At 51.2% G+C, this 22,157-nt stretch overlaps 1 protein-coding gene across 6 annotated transcripts in view; it reads right to left on the reverse strand.

Moving 5' to 3' along the window:
* The window catches only part of SHROOM3 (shroom family member 3), a 299,368-nt gene that overhangs the window by 14,878 nt on the left and 262,333 nt on the right, over positions 1–22,157 (reverse strand). For all 6 annotated transcript variants that reach the window (XM_059158848.1, XM_059158862.1, XM_059158881.1 and 3 more), the window contains 4 exons: positions 20,055–20,186; positions 10,794–13,971; positions 4,162–4,235; positions 629–1,516 (listed from right to left, as the gene is read on the reverse strand). In XM_059158848.1, coding sequence (XP_059014831.1) covers positions 629–1,516; positions 4,162–4,235; positions 10,794–13,971; positions 20,055–20,186 — 4,272 coding nt within the window. The remainder of the gene's footprint in view (positions 1–628; positions 1,517–4,161; positions 4,236–10,793; positions 13,972–20,054; positions 20,187–22,157) is intronic.

The following is a 22,157-nucleotide window of genomic DNA, read 5'->3' on the forward strand; positions in this document are numbered from 1 at the left end:
AATGGACATGGAGCGACTCTGGAAAGAAAGCTGAGCACAGCCTGGCTGTAGCCCAATCTCTTTTTCTCTGGAGTGCGGCTGCCTCTAGGCTATTCTACGCCTCCCTCTCTCCCTCTCACACACGGCCCCCGCCTGTTTCTAGCACGGCTGAGGGGGGGCAGGTGAGCCTGTTTTAGGTCGACGACGTGGGGAGGCCCACGGACACCCACAGAGAAGCCGTATTTTCCAGTGTCGGCTCCATCAGTAATAAAAGGGACATTCCTGTTTTCTCTGTCTTCCTCCTCTGCCCCTTTAACCGATCAGGAGCTCAAGCAGGGAAGAGAGATGTCGCCCCCTTGGCACTTCTCACGCCCTCGGAAACTGAACGCCGCCCCTCGGCCGCTGGGGCTCACTCTCGTCCCGGCGGTCCCCGTGCTGGGAACTGGCTACTAAGGCAGCGACCAGCCAAAGTACACGCACGACCCCGTTCTGCCGGTTTCATCACTCGAGTCTATAGGGTCCCCACACCAGGCCGCTTCTGTGGCCAGCGGGAGGAGGGTCTGGGGAGGCTGCAGGGTGACCATCTCTTACCAGACGCGCCCTTTCGGGCCTCCGCGGGGGCTCGCCCTGCACGGAGTCGCCCGCTTACCTGGGACGCGGCCCCGTGGGAGCCTCACTGCCCGGCGCCGCCGCGCACACAGCTTGGGGAGGAGGTGGGGGAAAGTCGTCCAAGCCGTCCGCTGCGGTGTCCTGGCTCCGTGCAGGCGGCGGGGGTGGGGGCAGCTCAAACGTGGGGCAGGAGGCGGCCCTGGGGTCCGAGTCCCTCACAAACACGTCGTCATCGTAGTCCTCCCGCGGTGGGGGGGCGGCCTGCAGGGCGGACTCCGATATCCGGAGGGAGATCCTCCCCGGAGTGCTCGGGGCTCCGAGCGGCGTGTCGTCAGGGCCGCTGCCCGAGCTCGGAGGGGCCCGCTGTGCTTTGTGGCGCTGCGGGCTTGCACACTCGGGGGACGGCGAGGCCTCGGGGAGGCCGTCCTGCGGGGCCGCGGGGGCCCACTTCACGCGGGGCGGGGCGGGCCGCGGAGGCTGGGAGACCCGCCTCCTGGTCGCCTCCTCTGGGCTGTCGGGCTCGTGGCCTCTGGGACGCGCAGGCTGCACCGGGCTGTGACCATTGCTCCTGTGGGTCGCCGCCAGCGTGTGGGGCGGGAGAGGCTGTGGCCCTGCCTGACCGTCCCTTCCAGCAGGCTCATCGGCCGCAGCCCGCGAGCTCAAGGGAACAGGGGACGGCAGAGCCGAGCCCAGTGGGGTCAGGGGTGCGGCCCTGGGGTCTGTGAGATGCCCCGGCACTCCTGTGGGCACCGGCCCCGGGCAAGGCGTTGTTCTGCTAGCCTGCCTCTGCGGGTCCAGGGGTCTGGGACACTTGCTGGGAACAGAGGCTCCGCCAACAGCTTTGTAGCCCGGACCACCCCAGCGAGGGCTAGGATGGAGTCTGAGCAACGGCATGTCCTCCCCGCCTCTTTCGGAGCAACCGAGCGACCTGGAGAAGGACACAGACCTGGGGTTACCGAGTGGGATACAGACCTGGGGTTAGGGAGCAGGACACAGACCCAGGGTTGGGGAGCAGGGGTTGGGGAGCAGGACATAGACCTGGGGTTAGGGAGCAGGACACAGACCCAGGGTTGGGGAGCAGGACATAGACCTGGGGTTAGGGAGCAGGACACAGACCCAGGGTTATGGAGCAGGATACAGAACTGGGGTTAGGGAGCGGGACACAGACCCAGGGTTCCTGAGTGGGACACAGACCCAGGGTTACGGCTCAGAAGAAAGGGGCAAATACTGAACCCAGAGTTCATGACAGAGATGGGAAAGCGTTTAGGGAAAAGGAGCCCAGAGAAGCTGCGTACTGTCCCTCCGACTGCTCGTACAAAGAACGGAGTTTTTTAAAAAAAACGCCAGATAGGCATAAACCCCTACAGGAAAATGTCAAATGGCCGACCTGGGGCCACAAGGCATTTCCCATTATTCGCTCTCTCACTGCCCCCTTCCCCACCCCCCCCAACCCCCCGCAGCACACAGATCCCGCAACTGGTGGCTTTGCAGGGCAGGCCTCAGGATACAAAAGCAAACAGGTACATTTCTTCAGGCCTTTTTAGGACTCCTTTGGGAAAAAGAGTGCTGCCTTAGTCTCTCCCAGTGGGCTGCCCCTGGGAGAGGTCTGCTGGGAAAGCATCTGCGTGGGCTGCCGAACGTGGAGGTTTTATTTACCATTTTCCTTTAATCTCCGAGCGTTTTCATTTTTTAGAATGGAAAGTAAGAAGGAGGGGGAGAGTCTCACCCAAGGAGCTAATAAGCCATGATCTCTGTAGAGAGAGATCGACCACAATGCGCAAATAGGGCACATGGTGATTTAGACACCTGTCCTCCACCTCGGCTCTGAGGACAACCCCAACAATTTCTAATACTTTTGTTATTATGTTCTAAAGGGAAAACAAAACAGAAATCTGCAGCACCGCCTGCTGCCGCGCAGGAGTTAATAAAATCGATCTCCAGCAAACCCACCCTCGTTTGAAAATCCCGCATTTGGAGCTCTCGGGATGCCCGTGAATCTGGAGAGCAGATGGAACTTTTCATCTTACAGATCCAAGTCCTCAGGGAGCTGTGGCTCAGTCCCCAGGCAGAGCCCCAGCACAGGCCTGCCATACACCCGCCCGCGCGCCAGGCCGGGAGAACGCGGCATATGGAAGGGAAAGACGGCAAAGAACCAAATTAGCTTCTCGTGATGTTGTTTCTGTATCACAACTGCAGACGGTTAAGGGCCCGTCTCTCTCAGACGCGACTCTGCCCTTCCCCTGAAGTAGCCTTTTCATGTAGAGGTGGTTTCTTCACCGAGAACCTCTCAGTATTTAAGACCGGCTGCTCTGTCCTTCCTGGCATGTTCCCAAACGGGTGAACTGAAAACCCAAAGGCAGGAGATGTGCTGGGAACTTTGCTCTCGTACTCATGGCGGAATCCTCGGGACCTGATACAAAGCACCCTGTCCGCAAATGTCTGTTGAACGAGCCGTACCTCTGCCCAGTTGTTCAGACAAGGATATAAGCGATTTTTACACTCAACGTCCTCTAATAGGGCACGGAATAAGTGGAATCTGTTTTACTGACTAACCTGTTATGTATATGTTTGTTGGCTAGTTGGTTTTGTTGTTGTTGTTGCTGTTTTTATCTCGGAGAACTGTCTACTCAAGTTCTTTCCGTCATTAAGGTATTTGATTTTTGTGGTTGAGTTTCACCTTTGACTTCAGATGATTCTCGTTCGGCAGTGCTCTAGGTCACTGTTCGTTCTCCCTTGTCTCTAGCTTTTAAGCAATGCACTGAAACTAACCAAAGTTCTGAGTCTCGCCTTGAAAACTTTCTTTACTTGAGGCACAACTCTGGGAGGAAAAGCACATAGTCTGCTAGGATAGAAGGTAACTAAGTACCCACTTTCTGACACCATGTGGGCTGCTTTTTTTTTTTTTTTTTTTTAAAGAGTGAGAGGGCATGAGTGGGAGAGGAAGGGCAGAGCGAGAGGGGGAAGCAGGCTCCCCCTGAGCAGAGAACCCGGTCGGGGCTCAATCCCAGGACCCTGAGATCATGACCTGAGCTGAAGGTAGACGCTTAACCGACTGAGCCACCCAGGCGCCCCTTGATGGCAGTTTTAAACTACCTTTCCTATTTCCTATTCCTAAGGGCCTGAAAATTATGATTTGGGAGCTTTATTTTTTACCTCCTGTGCTTCTGATACGTTTGTCTTGCTCTGTGAGGCTGTTCACGAGACGCCCATACTTCCCCTGTGCTCCAGTCACCGCACCTGATCCTCTGCGCAGAGCCGGAAAAGAGCCCACACGGCCCCAGTGGTGAGGCCTCAGCGTTTGCTCCGTGAACCTTTCTAAGGCTAAACTTACTTGACGTCAGCTACTGCCTCAAAGTGCACATTCAAAACCTATTCCGAGTAAGTATCATTTTTAGAGAAAGTCATCTATAAAGGAAAAATTTTAAAGTTTCCTATGGCCTAGACAAACTGAAAAGGCAACGCACAATACTGTGAAACATCGTAATGTCACATTTCCCTTTCTGGTAGAGCGGAAGAGAAAGAGCAAAGTGCAGCATTCACAAGGCAGAGAGCCTCCGAAACACACGGACATACCTGGACCCAGGGGCAGCCGAATAACACGGATCCTTCATGAGACCAAAGCTGTTGTTTTCCCCCAAAACCACATCCTTGAAACACAAGAAAGGCACAGCGTTACTACCAACAAACAGGCGTTTAAATTTACCAAGAGGGTGACAGTAGAAAGGAGAGAGAACGTTTATCAGAGGCCTACTAGTGTCGGGCACCAACGAGGCACTGTCGCGTACTGGCCGCTTCACCCCCAAAGCCCCAGGAACTACTGTTAACCCCAGGGCACTGAGGAGGAGACAGGCCCAAAGCCGTTGCCCTTCCCAAGGCCACAAGTGGCAGGCCTAGGGTTTGGGCCTTGTTCTGTCTCCCCAGGGGCCTCTCCTCACAAAGACATGTTCTAAGCAGAAGTCTGATGACGGTCACCCCCAGGGTTCAAATGACCCTGCACGCGAAATAGAGCGATGAAAATTCTTTCAAAGGACCATACTTTTGAAACAGCGATAGGGAAACATGGGAGATGACAATACAAGGATAGTTTATTGAATTTAGCAAAAATCTCAAATGTTTTCAGTTATAATGAGAGAAGAGATATGAATCTGGCTTGTAATCAGGTTTAAGTATTTTCTTTTCAGGGAAAAAAAAAATTTCACCCACAAGTAGGGTAAGGTATCAGTGACTTTGGCAACTTTTCAGGGGTCATCATTACTTATATTTTTTTTTAATAAGGATGTAGATTGGTTTCCTGAAAGGGTGGTAGGTGAGGTTTTTTGGGGTTTTTTTTTGGTGAGCTTTTGATAGTACAATATTTGGCCCATGTGAACAGGTCCTGATGAAAACAATGATCTTGCTACTGATAATACATTTAATTTTTTTTAATTTAAAAAAATGGTTTTTTTAAAAATATTTTGTTTATTTATTTGACAGACAGAGATCACAAGTAGGCAGAGAGGCAGGCAGAGAGAGAGGAAGGGAAGCAGGCTTCCTGCTGAGCAGAGAGCCCGATGCGGGGCTCGATCCCAGGACCCTGGGATCATGACCTGAGCCGAAGGCAGAGGCTTTAACCCACTGAGCCACCCAGGTGCCCCTGATAATATATTTAATTTTTAATTATTTATAAATAACAGAAATTAAATCCATATGATCCCTACACTTAAGTGTGAGCAACTTACTTCACCATTAATCTGTCCAAAGGGCTACTAACTTTCTACCTTTTTTTTTTTTTTTTGGCCCAGTCAGTGGTAAAAGCACTAAAAGGCAAAAAAAACCAAAAAACAAAAAACAACCCCCAAAACAAACAAACAACAACAAAACACCGATGGTGGTAGTAGACCTGCAGGAAAAACACACACATAAATATCGTGGATCGCAGCTATCCGTCACGCCATTTCCGGAGTGCCAGCCACGTATCGGAAAATCCCCAAACTAGGTGCGTGGAATTGTATCGGGCACCTAATGATCCCTCTGTGATTCGGTCTACAACAGTGAGGAGAGGGCAGGTAACTGCTGCTCCGTAACCCACAGTTCGAGTCGAGGAACCAGCGTTCAAACCACGATGGCTTCAAGCCCAACATCTTTCCTTGGAATCTTAACAAGTGAATGGAGGCTGGCAGCTTGAATGGTTTGAGAAAAAGAAGTTCCATGTTTCTCCAATTTGCTCAAATATCACTCTAGGGACTGGGGATTCCTGCTCTCCACGAAACCCTCCGGTCCTTTAAAATCTTTCCCTGTTCACCCCCTCTTGACAAAAACGTGCAATTAACTGAGAATGCTTCTAGATCCCCTTTGAGTTCCTTGCCCACTAACAATTAAATATATTTTCCCATTTTCTTTTTTCCTTTGAATTTCAGTATGAGAATGAGTTTAACTTCTGCAGTCACATGAGTTGACCCTCAGAATATCAATCTTAAGTTGATACATGGGTGTGCACAGGTCAGACGCACTAATAGGCCATTAAGAGACCTCTCTAAATCTATCGATTACAGTATCATTTGCACAGAAGTCTAATATAGTATAAGCCCAAGGAAATCAATTTGTGCCACATTTACTTGCGCTGATTTGGGCATAAATTAATTGCCAAAGAAGACTTTACACTTCTTACCAGTTTATAGAAAATAAAGTACTTACAGCAATGGCGATGGGAGAAATATGAGGGTTAGAGTTATTCCAATAGACACTTGGGTAAATGTCTGTTTGTTTTTGTCAGTTATCTGACTTCTGGTGACTGATTTAAAAATACCCCTGTTCTTAGACTTCATTAGGCATAGCAAACTTAAGACTTTATCATAAACCTGAAGTCTGTCGAATCCCGATGCTTACTCTCGCTTCGGGTTCGGAGTTAGATATCTTGCTATCTCCGTGGCCAGGGAAATAGGAAGACAGTAGTATTCGCCTACTGTGGATATCAGTTTCCAAGTATCTGCTAAAATGAATTAGGAATCCATTTGAGAAATCTTAAAATTTTATTTAAATGGGAATGACAGTAATCAAGAAATGTTAAAATGAAATCAATTCATTGGCTTGAAGTTTTCAGATAGATATTTAACTCTGCCACTTCCTATACCCAGTCTTTTTTTATTCAAGGAGGGAGCATGGTGTAGGGACTCGCAGAATCTGGAGTCAGACAGCAGGGGGTCAAAAACCTCATTCCCACTACATTGGGCAAATTTCTCACCCTTTCTGTGTCTCGGATCCTTCAACTGAAACACAGAGACAACAGTATCTCCTTCTTTGCATATATGTGAGGATTATTTTTCTGCTTATAAAACATGAAGAACATGACTGATACGTACTTAGTAAACATTTACTATTATTATTAGCTATTTGTAACTTCACATTTCATGGAAAGGTGATTCTGTTTATGCACAGTTTGAATGGCTGCTTCCTGAGGGGTGCTAGAATGATTTCCAAGCAGCGTTCTACAGAATTGGACGTACATCCAACACGTGGGATGAACTAAGCAATTTCCTCAGCAATTAAACGACTGGCATACTATCACATGGTGAATATCTTATATATCAGGAACTGAGGGCCCCGTAAATAACAGTGAGAGCTAGGGAAACCTCTGACTCAGCATCTGGAAAAAACAACTCCCAGCCAGGAATCTTCTTTCTCCAAAGGCTTCTTTTTATAGCCTTTGCTGGATTCTAAATTTATGCAATGAAAAGGTGTGAATTTCCATCTCCAAAGCAGACATATTTGGGTATTATCTGGCAGTTGTGCGGGGCCCACCCATTTTAAAAAAACGTTAAGTTTTCCGAAGTTTTATAGAAAGCAGAAAGTTGGCAAGCATTTGATGTGTCCTTCAGCTCTATCAATAATATCCATTAGTTCTACAATTACGCTTTTCAAATGAAGAAGAATTAACGGAGAAGTGGTAAGAGGCTGCGTGTTTCAGAGAGGACCATCGGTGGCCAAGGGGAGGCCCAGGCCTGCGGAGGGTCTCAGCAGGTCTCGGGTTCCAAGTAGGGGCAGCCTTCTGTGGTAGTCCAGGGGCAGGAATGATCAGTTTGTATCAACAAGGAGCTGACTTCCATGCTAAACTTGTTTTGGCGGCAGAAACTATCTCATTAATGGACTTCTGAAAAGGAAATGAATCTTTGTCAAAAGCTTATAACATCCTGCTCTAATAGCATCTGGCTGGCAGGAGCGACGGGCATTTGTGCCATGGAATAAGCCAGCCGCAGAACAAGGCTCCATATTTTGCTTTAACTTCGTAGGCAACTAGTTTCTGCGGAGTTCTCTAAAGCTGGGGTGAGACAAATTCTTATTGACTACCTTCATTAAAGCTTAATAATAATGGTAAAGTCTTGAATTCATGCACATAGAAAAACAATATCCTGAAATAATATCCACAGTAATTGTAGAGCCTAGTTTTATTCTCTTTTATTTTTATTTTTAACTAGTTCTACAAATAGGATGGCTGTATGCAGAGGCATGGAGAAGACCTTGCCGTGGCCCAGGTCTCAGGGCAGGCAAAGTCTGGTTGCTGGGCGGGAGAATGGGAGAAGGAAACTCGAGAGTCCTGGCACAGTTACAATCTGGGCGCTGGCACAGTTACAATCTGGGCGCTGGTCATCTGTTTTCAGAGTTTGGAGAAGCAAAGCAGCACAGGTAAAGTATTTCATTTTGAAATATCTTCCCCTTCTGGCTTCAAAGTCCCCAAATTAAGCATTTAGTATCGCACTCTCTTTATTGAAGAGGACGTAAATAAGGTTCTGTATTTCTCTAAAAAAGGTTTTCAAAGGACACATTCAGGGGCACCTGGGTGGCTCAGAGGGTTAAGCCTCTGCCTTCGGCTCAGGTCATGATCTCAGGGTCCTGGGATCGAGCCCCACATCGGGCTCTCTGCTCAGCGGGGAGCCCGCTTCCCCCTCCTCCTCTGCTTGCTTCTCTGCCTACTTGTGATCTCGCTGTCTCTGTCAAGTAAATTAAAGAAAAAAAAAAAAACCTAAAAAAAAAAAAGGACACATTCAGCTGGGAGTTGGAGGAAGTTCATCATTTCTCTACACCACCTATGTTTTAGGTTTATTTCTTAGTTTACTAGACTTGAGACATATTTGGGAAGAAAGTGGAGGAACAGTCCCAGCCATCCAACTAATTCCTGAAGGAAGAATAATGAAATAGAGTAAGAAATAAATAGCAAAAGATGATTTAGTTTTCACCTAAACATTTCTATTTTCTTTAGAGAGCCTGGGAAGAAAAATTGAGAAAATGTTTGGGTTGTTATGCTACTGAAGTGCCATCAAACCAGCTGACATGGGTTTTCGGAATTTTAGGTGGTGGGATGCGGAGCAGAAACTAGCTTTGTGCTTCATTCTCTGGGGAGCAAGATGGTTAATGAAAGCTTATGGAGGGGCACCTGGGTGGCTCAGTGGGTTAAGCCGCTGCCTTCGGCTCAGGCCATGATCTCAGGGTCCTGGGATCGAGTCCCACATCGGGCTCTCTGCTCAGCAGGAAGCCTGCTTCTCTCTCTCTCTCTGCCAGCCTGTCTACCTACCTGTGATCTCTGTCAAATAAATAAATAAAATCTTAAAAAAAAAAGAAAGAAAGAAAGAAAGAAAGCTTATGGAGGATGGCTTCCATACAGTTTTTTGTGCATTTATACTGGGGAGAAAATATTTCTGGATATTTTGGAACAGAACATATCTAGATGGGTACAGTATTTTGTTTCAGAAGCAGCGCAGCAAAAAAGGTCTCAGGTCATCATGTCTGAATCTTTCCTTCTTGGAATCTGTTTCTACCAACTAATACCTCCCACACACAACCCCCAATCTTTTGTCCACATCTTGCCCATCCTTCACAGCCTGGTTCAAATACCATCTCCTTCAAGAGAAGCCCTTAGTTCCCCTCAGTTAGAATTAATCCGTCTCCCCTCCCAGAGCGCATTATCTCTCACTGCTCCAAAGCACTCGCTGGTCCTGAGTCATTTATATAGAAGTTCCTCATCTTCCTCCCTCGGTTGTGGACCCCGGAAAGGTGTGAGCCTTACGTCCTTCTGTGGTTCCCCCAGCCGTGCAGGACAGGGCTTTTCATACCGCACACGCTCTACACATGCTTGCTAAATGACTGACTGCTCTGCTGGGGGACACAGAACGGGAGACGTGACAGTGGAGTGTGGTCCCTGCGCTAACCTGGATGTGGATTCCTAATACCTTCTGAGGTGGGCAGGGAACCTTACAGCTCCCGTGACCTGCAGTGCACTGGACGGACTACGAATTAGGGCAATGACTCAAGTCCTGACAGTGCTCAGGTTCTACTGCTAGCTTTGCTGAACTCTCCAGCGGAAAGCACCCCATAACCTTCGAATAGTTCAAAATCTTTATTAGAAAATCCTTTTATGTGGGGCGCCTGGGTGGCTCAGTGGGTTAGAGCCTCTGCCTTCGGCTTGGGTCGGTGATCCCAGGGTCCTGGGATCAAGCCCCACATCGGGCTCTCTGCTCATCGGGGAGCCTGCTTCCTCCTCTCTCTGCCTGCCTCTCTGCCTTCTTGTGATCTCTGTCTGTCAAATAAATAAATAAAATCTTTTTTTAAAAAAATCCTTTTATGTGAGAATTTGAGTCTGTGATTCTCCTATCTCACCAAAATGGTTATTCCAAGAATTCAGATGGGAGTCGGGGAGACCTAGGTTTAATGTGGGCAACAGACGACCTGGACTGTGAGGGTTAGTCAGATAACAAACGTGAAGCAGACTGAGCTGCCGGCCAGGGGTTCCATAGCCAGTAAGTATTAGAGCCAATAACTCATGTTTTGCAAATGCAAAAGCTGGAAACAGAGGATGCAAAGCTAAAATCTTAAAAATATTGAGATGCCATGTCTATTCGATGAATGTAAAAAAGCCGAACCAGCAAAAAAGGTAATCCCTAATTTTCCTAACCATGCATTCTTGCACTGAGAGGCGGGTAACTCCCTGATATGAAGTGGACACGCGTACACACACGGGCTTCTATATGTACGTGTGTCTCTATGTAAGATACATGGATCTATACAAGAGATCTTCACGACTCTATGTATGTATGGGTCTGTATCTCCCTAAGGGTATCAGGGCATGGAGAAAGACATCACTCCAAGGAAACAAATGCTACCCTTTTGTCTGTGGCCAGAAGGTTAAAGCGGGGAGAGGTGGGGGGAGCGGGGACCCCCACGGAGGCCGCACGTACCTGGCGCTGGTCCGCGGTGGGAGAGGACCGCGATCTCACGTGGACGGGCACGGCCAGGCTGTCGGAGCGCTCCAGCAGGTCCTCTGCGGACATGGACTTCCCAGCCCGCTTGGCCGCGGCTCCCCACAAAAAGGGCTCCCCAGGGGTCCTGTCCACCCTCTGGGCGCCCTTCGGTCCACAGTGACTGGCTCCGCCGAGCTGCTCCCTCGGGGCCTGGTCCCCGCGTCGCCGTTCCCCCGGGAGGCGGCCCCCAGCGAAGGAGCCGCTGCGGTCTCGGGGGCCCCGCGCGGTGTCCCCCGCGGCCCCGGGCGCCGTGGCCGGCAGGGGGGCGGCCTCCCTGCGGGGCTGCGGCGGGGGCTCCCGCAGCGAGCAGAGGCTGGTGGCCGGGGCGAGGCCGGGCTGCGCGTGGGCGCCCTGGGTGCGCTCCCGCGGCGGCCCCGGCTCCTGGAGGCCGCAGCCCGCGGCGCAGGGGGGCCGCTGGCCGGTCTTGCGCTGCACGTAGTCGGCCAGGGCGCTCTGCTGGAACTGCCTCAGCTCGGGGCCCGACAGGCAGAGCGCGGAGCAGGCCCTGCCGTCGCGCTCGAACACGCGGCGCCGGTCGGCCACGGAGCTCTCGGGGAGGCGCAGCCCCGGCCGCCGAGGGCTCAGCCGCGCCGGCGCCGCCTCCTCCGCGACGCCCACCTCGTTCATCTTCTCGGGCTCCGAGTACGAGCGCTTCTTCTGCTCCGCCGTCAGGCGCCGGCGCGGCCCCCTCCGGGCGGCGAGGGCGGCGGGGCGGGCGGGGTCGCCCTCGGCCGGGGTCACGCTGTGCCGCTCCCGAGGGGTGTGCGGGGAGGCCGCCGCCTCCGGGCTCCGCAGCCCCACGTGCGCCGAGGCGGGCCGCGGGCGCCAGGGTCTCGACGCGGCGGGGGTCCCCAGCTCGAGGTCGCGGCGCCGGAACGAGGTGGCCCCCAGGACCCGGCACTGCGCGTCCTTGATGCTGTTCCGGTAGGCGCGGCTGAAGGGGGCGTCGGGCGCCGGCCACTCGGGGCTGCCGGGCCTCGGCTCGGGCCAGCCGGGCTCCCTCCCCGCCTCGCTGCGAAGCTGACAGGTGCTCTGGCTGCGGGGCAGGGCGGGGTCCCGGCGCGGGGGCTCGCCGCCTGCGGGCCGGGGACCGCGGCCGCCCTCCGCGCCCCTCCGCCGCGGCTGCCCCTGCGGCTGCCCCGAGGCCTCGCCCGGCTTCGGCTCGTGGGGCTTGGAGTGCTGCTCCCCGTTGCCCGTGGGGTCGGCGGAGTCAGACGGACGGACGCGGCCTTTCGGCTCCTCAAAGTCCTGCCCCAGAGAATTCGGAGTCGCAAGCGTCCTGCTGTGGCCGTAGCCAGAGCCGCTGGCGCCGGGGACCCTCGGGCCGCCGTGCTCGCGCCGCTCGATCTGGGAAACCTTCTCGAGCACCGAGCAGGGGGCTCTCCCGTGCTGAGAGCCCTGCGGGGCGCAGGTGCCGCCGGAGCTGAGCCGCCTGCCCAGACCGCCGGGCTGCAGGTGAGGCGGGGAGGGCGGGTCCTCACAGCTCGGGTCTGCGCCCGGGAAAGAGGCCACCGCACTGGGTCTGGCCTCGGGCCTTGGGTAGGACACCGGCCTGTCCAGGTGGCTCGTGTGCTCAGGAACAGCTCTCCTTCCGGAGTCTTCTGCCTTGCTGTTGAGTACAGAGGTAGACCAGCCCTCCAGGTAGCCCTCCCGGGCTCCCCGTCCTAGCTCCAAGCTGCTTTGCCTTCTTAGACTCTCAGGAATGTTCTGGAGAGAGGAAAAGGCTGACTGGGTCCTGCCAAAGCTGCTGGACGGGCTCGGGCCGAGGCTGTCCCTCTCCAGCCCCCGCGGCAGGCTGGCGCTGTGGTCTTCATGGAGATCAGCCTCCCAGGGCTCTGGGGGCCGGGCAGGTCTCTGGTCTTCACCCACGTGCCAGGCCTGAGGGCATCTGAGGCTGTGGAAATTAGAAGACGGTTTGCTGCTGTGAGCGCTCCTTCTCTCGCCGGGATGCGGGCTGTCGCCTCCGAGAGGAGTGACCGGCCTCTCCGGGGTGACCTCCTCCTCGTTTTCAGGTACCGAAGGGAAGTGTGCTTTGTAGGGGACATATTTGGTGGAAGTTTCAGGTTTCCTCTCTACCGGGGGCACGAAATCGTGTTCTAGAGGCTGGTAGAAGGCAAACCCAGGCCTGTTAGACGCGTCGTGGTTCCCGTTCTGGTCGAGGGGGGCCATCCTGTCACAGGCCCCGGAAGGAGCCGCGCACCCGCTCTCCTTGGCCAGTGCCGGGTAGAGGGAGCCGCCGCTGCTGACCGAGGGCCGCGGTACCTGGGCGAAGTGCGGCTCCGGAGAAGGCACGGGGTAGACGCCGGTGGGCAGCAGAGGCTGGCCGGGCTGCGCCTTCGGGGGGTAACTGTGCTTGGGCTGCGCGGGGGGGCTGCTCTCCGGACTCCGCTCTGGCACGGGACACAGCTGCTCCTCCAGGAAGGGGGACTTCGGGGGGCCCGCGGGGCTTCCCTGGGGCCGGCAGAACCGCTTCTGATCAAGGCTGGACCAAGAGCTGGGCCGTTCTCGCTGCCGAAAGGCTGCGTAACTGTCGCTGCGAGCCGGGGGCAGGGGTGCGCCCACCTTAGGAGGCAGGTTGGCAGTGGCCGTCTCCGGGGCGCTGGGGCCTGGCTGGCTCCAGGAAGAGGGGGCCGCTCCCTTGCCCCGGGGAACGTGATGCCATTTATCGCAGCCCCGACCGTCTGCAGATGCCCGTGCCTCCCTACCTTGGAGAAGCAGGGCTGAAGAGTTCACCTCGTACTCAGCCGACACCCCCCTCCGGGGGTCGTAGACCGTCTTGACATAGCGGACGTCCGCCTGCCGCATCCCTTCCAGGAGGGCACCGCGAGCAGCAGTGGCGTCCACGGAGCCCGACCGCTCCCGGCCTGGGAGGCCAGCAGGCGGGTACTCCAGGAGGCTCGAACTGGTGGAGAAGGAGCTGTACGCCGAGTCTCTCTTGCTGTGGAGGTGGCCGAGCTGGTCGATGCTGCTAGTGGACTTGGCAGGGGAAAGAAGGTGGCAGGGTGGGTAGCCCCCGCCGGGCTCCAGGCTCTCCATGCTCCCCTGGGAGCTGCAGTGGTCAGGGCTTGGCCTCAGATAAGCATGGTCAAAGTTGGAGAGGTCACTGGTAGAAGAGCTGGAAGAAAGGGACACAAGCAGTCAGCACCATCTGGGAGGCGCACAGGCACAGGACCCAGCTTATAAATGTACTCTTGGGCAAGATGTTTGGGTTTTGGAAGGGTGGGTGAAAAGGGCCATATTTGGGCCTTGCTCGGCCTCCGTGTGTGTTGTCACTTGGAGTAATTGCTCAACACTGTAACCCATGTGCCTCGAATTAATCACCCCGACTTGCAAGGGGCGGGGCGGGGGGCACAGAGGAAGTCGCGTGGCCTTTGGGTACAGGCAACACATTGATGTGATTTGCTACATGCCGCCAGTGACATTCGGTGTGCCAAGAAATGGGAGGTGGGGGAGGAAAGAAGAGAGGAAGCGGCGGAGTGGGAGAGGCCGCCGCTTTGTGTCTCTTGGGCTATTTGTGGGAAGAAGGGGAAGAGCTTGGTAAGAGACCAGGCACGTGAACCGCGCGCACGTGTGCATGTTTTTAGTTAGTATCTTTCCTTTTTATGGAATTGAAGAGCTATAACCTGGCAATCTTCCTGGAATCTCAACTACTAGAGACAATTTGTTTACAGTGAGAAAGCTAAACACAAAGCTGAATGAGAGAAATTCAGAGAAATGACAAGGTCCGAGAAGGCTGACAGGAGGGGGAAGCTTTATAAGAAAGTCTTAATTATAGGAGTCCCGTCACCTTTGGATGACTTCCCAAAGCCTGAGCAAAGCCTCCTTCAACCACTTTGACAAATAAATAAATAAAATCTTAAAAAAAAAAAAAAAAAAAAGACACCCAGGTGGCTCAGTGGGTTAAAGCCTCTGCCTTCGGCTCAGGTCATGATCCCAGGGTCCTGGGGTCCATCCCCACATCGGCTCGCTGCTCAGCGGGGAGTCTGCTTCCTCCTCTCTCTCTCCCTCTCTCTCTCTGCCTACTTGTGATCTCTGTCAAATAAATAAATCTTAAAAAAAAAACAAACACTTAGAAAGGTAAGACCTTCTCCTTACAAAGTCCTCTATGTGATTTTCAGAGCCTGCTAGGGGAAGGGGAATGACTATCTTGACACGACATACCCCAGAGAGTTGCCTCAAAACAAAATTACTTATAATTACCTTCAATTACAAACGTTAAAACATATTTCACCCAGCATGTGGGGTGAGTGAGGGCGTATAGAAAGGAACAAGTGGTTCAAAATCAAACAATCTCAAAACTGTTCAAAGGTTTGTGACTCAGCATTCTCTACAAAAGGGTAAACACTAAAACTTTTTGCTAAGTTTTTGTATTTTTATTTTTTAAAGGAGTATTTTATTTTATTTTAAATATATATATGTTTAATTTATTTGACAGAGATTACAAGTAGGCAGAGAGGCAGGTAGAGAGAGAGGAGGAAGCAGGCTCCCTACTGAGCAGAGAGCCCGATGCGGGGCTCAATCCCAGGACCCTGGGATCATGACCTGAGCCAACGGCAGAGGCTTATTAACCCACTGAGCCACCCAGATGCCTAAGTTTTCGTATTTTAAATGAAAACGCATTTAGACACTATTAAAACTCACATGGCTGTTATTATATTTCTAGACCTTATTTAAGTTTATATGGTACCTTATTGTCTAAGTATAGGATAATGATTTATGGTTGGCGCAAATCCAGGGTCTATGACAGGAGACTGGAAGGACCATATTCTACCTCAAAACTGGCACTGGAATTCAAGGAAGCCTACACTGTCAGCATTTCACCTCAAGAATGTAATTCTTCTTTTTTTAGACGACGTCTATTTACTGAATGGCGCATCCTGCTTCGGGAGGGACAGGTATAAATTCAAAGGAGAAAGGAAGGAGCAGCCAGCTTGGACACAGCAGTCCTGGCACTCAGTGGTGTGGCATATGTCACTGCCAGATTCTACCCCCTTCCCCGCCCTTCCCAGTCCCCCTTCAAACGAAGAGACTGTGTTAAAAACGCCCATGACAGCTCAGTGAGGATAACCTTGTACGACCCACTTACACTTCTTATTATCTCCTCTAACAGGAGACTCAGATGCTTCCAGTGGAAATGGAAGCTGTGTATCCCATCACGGCTGTTCCGCTCGCCAGTTCCATGCCGGCGGTAGGCACTCCTTAACCCCCTCCCAGCGGCTGAGAATTTGAGCCGAATCATTCACTGGAAAGGATAAGTCAAATCTACTTAGGGACAGAAAAAGTCAAAGCAAACAGACAGAGTAACTGAAACTCACTACTGAGTGGGAAGAAGTGTTATCACTAACATCCCCAAAGGTAGATGATTCTAGAAACACGAACTCACTGGTGTAACGTCTTTGGGCAGAACAAGGGTTCCGCAGGTTCCATCCTGTGGCTAAAGGAAAACTAACCCACCGACCTTCAGTGGAACGTACCATGGGAGGATGGTACTCGGAGGGGGGGGGGCTCAGTCCCCTGGGATCCCCGCTCCTGACCTGAGTGAGGAGTAGGACTGAGTGGGGTGAATTCTCGCACCACTTCCTGGAAGTCGCCATTTTGATTATCTTTGCCGCTCCTGTTTCCAAGATGGCACTTGGAATGAGTGAGGAAGAAGAACTTGGGATGTGGTCTTCGGTCCCTGCGACGATCCCAGCCCACACAGAGATGGCCTTACTATCAAGGAAAGTGTGACGGGCTCCTGATCGTGGTCTGGCCAGCCCCCAGGCTCACTTCTCCTGGTCTCCTCTAGCTCACTGCCCTCCAGTGTAAGGGCCTCCTTCCTGTGACAAACCCATGAAAGATTTTCCAGTGTCTCAGGGCCTTTGCATGCCCTGTTGCCACCACACGGTATGCTCTTTACCCAGCTCACTTCTACTTTGCTGAAGTCTCTCCTTGAGAGAAGACTTCCTGGAATGAAGGAGCTTCTAAAGAGCCCCCCACCATGCTTGCCCCGGTTACTCTGCTTCTTGCCTCCACAGCACTCACCACCACTGCCATCACTCGCCGTCCCTTTCATTATATGAGAGACTTCAGTTGTGTCTGTAACGCTTAAGAGCTGAAGCAAATACGACAGGCTGTTGCTTCTGTGGTCGATCCACGAATTCTTTATAATATTACTTATAATTCTTGTAATATTACTCTTTCTTTTGTGTGTTTATGTGTATTTTCTAAATACTTAAAACTCAGCAAAGAGCACAAACAAGTGTATGAAAACGTTTTCTAAAGTGCACTCCTAGAACGTGAATTGCTGAGATGATCCGGTGTTTGGAAAATGCCGGGCTAAATGAATAAATTCTATTTGCTATAAGACTTCTAAGTCTTTAATAAACTATTGTTCATATGATGTTTCAAAAGGAAAATAGTGTTTTCTAAGTTAATTTGGTCCCAGGAACTTTTTCCAAGAAGCATCTAGTGGATGATTAATGTGTGGAACAGACCGAGGTCAGCAAATATTACAGGGTGGGGGCTTTTTATGTCTTGTTCAGTATTATACCCCCAGGAGCCAGAAATCACCCGAGAGGTAGTACTGAGTCTTCAGCATTTTGATACTGTTATTTCAGCCTCCCTGGAGGGGCCTGGATTACTTAGCTTTTCCAGATTTCGTCTGAAGGACTTTAACACCGAGGACCACTGTGTGAGAGTTCTGCAGGACGGCGGAGAGACCGTGAGCCAGGTCTGACAGCAAGCCGCTGAAATACAGGTTCAGTGAAATCCAGACCTAAACCAGCTTGCAGGCGGTTAAAATCCCTTGTCTGGTGCTTCCCTCTCCCCTAAGCTCTCTGACGCTCCTGCTTCTCAATGAGAAACAGATCCGTAAGCTCGGAGCGGAGATGGTGCTTCTAGAGCTAAAGGACGGCCGTCCGACAGATGCCACCCAGCCGGTTTGGCACACCAGACCACTGGATGTCACTGTACTCCTTGGAAAGGCGCCTGGAGTGCATCTCCACCGACAGCCGCCAATGCCAGGCCCTCTGAGCAGAGCACAGATTGGGGTGAAGCGTCTGCCAGCACCGCACGCCAGAGCTGTGGCCCGAACAGACTGCAGCGTGACCTGTGCTGCAGAAGAGAATCCCCAGGTCTGTAGCGCGGTGGGTAATGCGAGCTCACCTCTGTCCTCGTGCCCCACACTCCTTTGTGCAGACGGTCGGGGGATCTGTCCCGAAGCTTGCATTAGAAGGCACAGTGATAGACCCTGCTGCCTAAAGCCCCGTGGAGGTGGGGACGGGGAGGAGCACACGGGAGGTGCAGACACGCAGCCTTCAGAGCCCCACACTTCCGGGGCCCAACTCTCTCGGAGCTCACACCGTAGCCAGCTTTTCTGAGCACCGACTGCAGTCGTCCTAACTCTGCCCGTGTGTTTCGGGTTACAGTATGGCCAGATTTGGGGCCTCCCGGGAAGGCGAGGCGTTGGGAGGGTCTACAGGGTCCCACTCTTTAGGTCTGCGAATACACAATGGCATTTTCTGGGCATGCTGGTTTATTCCGTTAGCCTTGGAATTTACTTTCAGGTTTCACCGTGCCTCTGTAAGTCTTCAGCCCCATTATTGGAATTGTGGGAATTACTGAGTGCTTATCATGTTCCAGGAACCGCACTGAACGTGTTACGTGTTTTGCTTAATCCTCACTACGACCCAACGGGATACATTCTGTTAATTTCATCCTACAGGCAAGAGAAACTAGATCAAGAGGAGAAATGACTTGATCAAGCTCAGCTAGCAGGTGGTGCAGTTGGGATCCAAGCCCAAGCGCCTTCTCACTGTGCTTTCTTCCCTTCGCACCATGAGGCCCTCTACATCTCATCATCCCAAGGCCCAGAGAGCAAAAGCGCTGTGCCTGGGTGCAGGGGTGCCCAGCTGGGGGTTGCTGTTCTCTGAGCTCAGATGGTGAGAATACATCCTTTCAGGGTTCTTAGAAGGGATATGGGCAAGGGAGAGGGGTGTCTGGAACACGGAGGGTCACCAGGAAATTCTTGGCGGTGGCCTGAAGCCCATCCCGATGTGTCGGGAGCCACGTCCATCAGAGACAAGTCTAGGAATTGGCCCTTGATTTGACCGGACGTGAGTGTTCAGGGTTCTGAATCCTGGCCTGGCCAGATGTGGAGGCACCATCAGTTAGTTAAGTAATCCTTCCAGAAGTCCTGCCCCTCCCCCACCTGACCCATCAGCACTTGCTTCTCATTTGCATGCAGGACCCACAACCCTTGGCCCTGCACTTCCTGCCATCACCTTTCTATAAGGACTTCCAAAAAACCCGAAGCGACACAGTCTAACTGCCTCGCATCAGAAAGTGGATTCTAACTCGCATAGATTCTGAATTTGTAGTAAACTTAGGGGGTCCTGACTGAGTACTTTCATATGTCTGGTGGCCAAGTTTGGCTTCCGTCTCCCTAGTGCCACTCAGCGCTGTCAGGTCTGATTATGACTGTCAGTCCCTTTTCCCAGGACACTGGCGGCGGCCTTGCCTTTTTCTGACTGAACCTTGACTGATGAAATGGTTAGGGAAACAGAGGAAGTATAACTAGTAGTTACATGCCATGGCTCTGACCCCTGACTTGGACCTGAGTCTGGACTCAGGTCCTGATCGGTTGTGTGACCTTGGACAAATTAGTCTCTCCGAGCTTCGATTTCCTGTTCTGTACAATGGGGTTAACACGATGGGGTCTGTTTTACAGGTGTCGATGGAGGCGTGTCCTGCCACATGACAATGTGCACACTGGGAAGGCCCACATGTGTGAATTTGGGGTTGGAGCTAAGTTGGAGGACCGGCCTAGCAGAAGGGTAAAAGCGAGGGGCAAGTTCAAATACGCAAATAAGATCATCCAATAAAAAGCAGATACATAGCTGCCCAGAAGGACAGTAAGCCCCGAGGGGAAAAACTTGTCAGCTTTTCTAGCAGTGTTCCCCTGTGTAACTGAGAAACGTCTGAGAATGGGCAGACCCTGAACTTGACTCAGACAAGAGTCTGTGTCGGTCTAGCGCAGGATATGAAGATACTGGTATACAGTAGGAGTTTTAAGAGGATGAGGAAGGAGGCGGGTAGAGAGGCTTAGGACTCGAGGTGAGTCTAAGAAAACATTCTCGAAACAGAAGCAAGTGTCCTTTTTTGGGAACAAGATCTCAAAAAGAAGAAAAGCCCCAAGTCCCAGCTGGGGCCACTTACCTGGAATGGTATCTCTGGGGCCAAGGAGTGCCGATCGTGCCCCGAGTTATCTGCATCATGCTGGCATCTGGTTGGTTCTCGCCAAATTTGGTTAAATGCCAAGAGTGAGGTCGGCCTGCAGGGTCACTGCGCCTGCGGAGAAACGGGAAAGGGACCTCTCTCAATATTGGAGCATTCTCAGACAGTTTCTTCACTGATGGGATTTATAGACTTAAAAGCAGAGACGGCTGTATCCTCAGAGATCAAAAATAATTAGATAAATATTGGGAAGCAGATCTTACTGCTTATTTCTTTTACTAACCATTGCTATTCTCTGCTTTATTAATATTTTTATTTTCATTTGACATCATTTCAAACTTCCCTAAAAATGTTGCAAACTTAGTATAAAGAATTCCTATATAAACCCTAGTATGCTCTTGGTGTGAATGCAAACTGGTACAGTCACTACAGAAACCGTATGAAAGTTCCTTTAAAAAATTAAAAATAGAACTACCATATGATCCAGCAACCCCACTACTGGGTATATATATCCAAAGAAACTGAATCGGGCTCTGGTAGATATATCTGCTCTCCCATATTCACTGCAGCATTACTCACAAGAGCCAAGATCTGGAAAGAACCTAAATGTCTATCAGCTGATGAATGGACAAAGAAGATGTGGTGTGTGCACGCGCGCGCGCGCACACACACACACACACACACACACACAGGACTATTATTCAGCCACGACAAAAAAGGAGATCCTGCCATTTGCAACCACTTGGAGATGGACCCTGAGGGTATAATGCTAAGTGACTTAGGCAGACAGGGAAAGATAAATATCCTATGATCTCACTTCTGTGTGGGATCTAAAATAAAGAAGACAAACTCAGAATGACAGACTATGGTGTTGGTGAAGAGGGGCTGGGCAGTGGGAGATTTGGTCAAAGACTCCAAACTTCAAGTTACAAGAGTTATAAGATGGGGGTCCCATGGACAGCATGGGATCACGACTAATGATACTGGGTCATACGCCGGAGTGTGGCGAAGAGAGTAGATCTCACGTGTTCTTGCCACAAAAAAGAATAACCATGTGACAGGAGGGCGTGGTCCTCATACTTTGGAGGGAATCATGGCGCCCGTTATAAATGTAACAGATCTACATATTGTACAGCTGAAACTTACACATCATTCTTTCACAATCAGATCCCAGTAAAACTGGGGGAAATTCCCACCTATCCTTCACCTAGATTCCCTACAGGGTGACATTTTATGCCACAGTTGCCTCTGTTTATCTATATATAAAAATGGGAACAGTAATTCCTTCCCACCTCCCAAGAGACTGGGTGTGGATATACATAGAAAAAGCTTTCTGGGGATTTTGAAGTCCTCTGTCATATCCCGATGCTGGGTAAATTAACATTCTTTTAATTTAAAACACTGAGCAGCTACCTCAGTGTTAACACTGCTCTCAGTGAGGCGGTATAAACAGCAACATGCTTTTGAAAATCGTTTTTCATTTTGCAAGTCAGTGACTTCAACTTTTAAATATCCTGCCCTTTTAACACAAAGCGTTGACAAAGCCAAAGGGGAAAAGTGGGTGTCCTCCAACGGCCCTGCTGAAGAATAAATTTGGTGAGAAGGATTCCACTACTATAGAAGGTCTGAGTCTGGAGAGAGTGACTGTGCCTTATTTCTGGCAAAAAAAGTGAGGTGAGCTATTAGGAATTTCATGCTGAAAACTTCTGAACTCTAAGACTAGGGGAAATCTCTACAGTTTATTAACACATGTATGGGATTAACACTTTGATACACCCCTGGTAAAGCTGTAAGTACACCCACCGATTTCTTTTCCATGAAAAAAATTTATTAGCTTATGTTACATAAATTCCCCTGATAACAGTAAAATTTCAAGTGTTAAGTATTTCAGAATAATACTAGCCCATGTGTCAGACATGGGTTCTCACCCTGACTTTACTAACTTGCTCTATGACCCTGTGTAAGTTACTTCTCCTCCCTAAGGCTTTATCTTTGTAAAAGATAGACATTAATCAAAGAGGTTGTATTAACCTCATTTTAATCTGAAGCAACTTAAAAAATCTGTAAGAGAGTATGGAAGACTTG

This window comes from Mustela lutreola, chromosome 1 (genome assembly GCF_030435805.1).
Source record: "Mustela lutreola isolate mMusLut2 chromosome 1, mMusLut2.pri, whole genome shotgun sequence".
In the NCBI taxonomy this organism is placed as follows: domain Eukaryota; kingdom Metazoa; phylum Chordata; class Mammalia; order Carnivora; family Mustelidae; genus Mustela; species Mustela lutreola.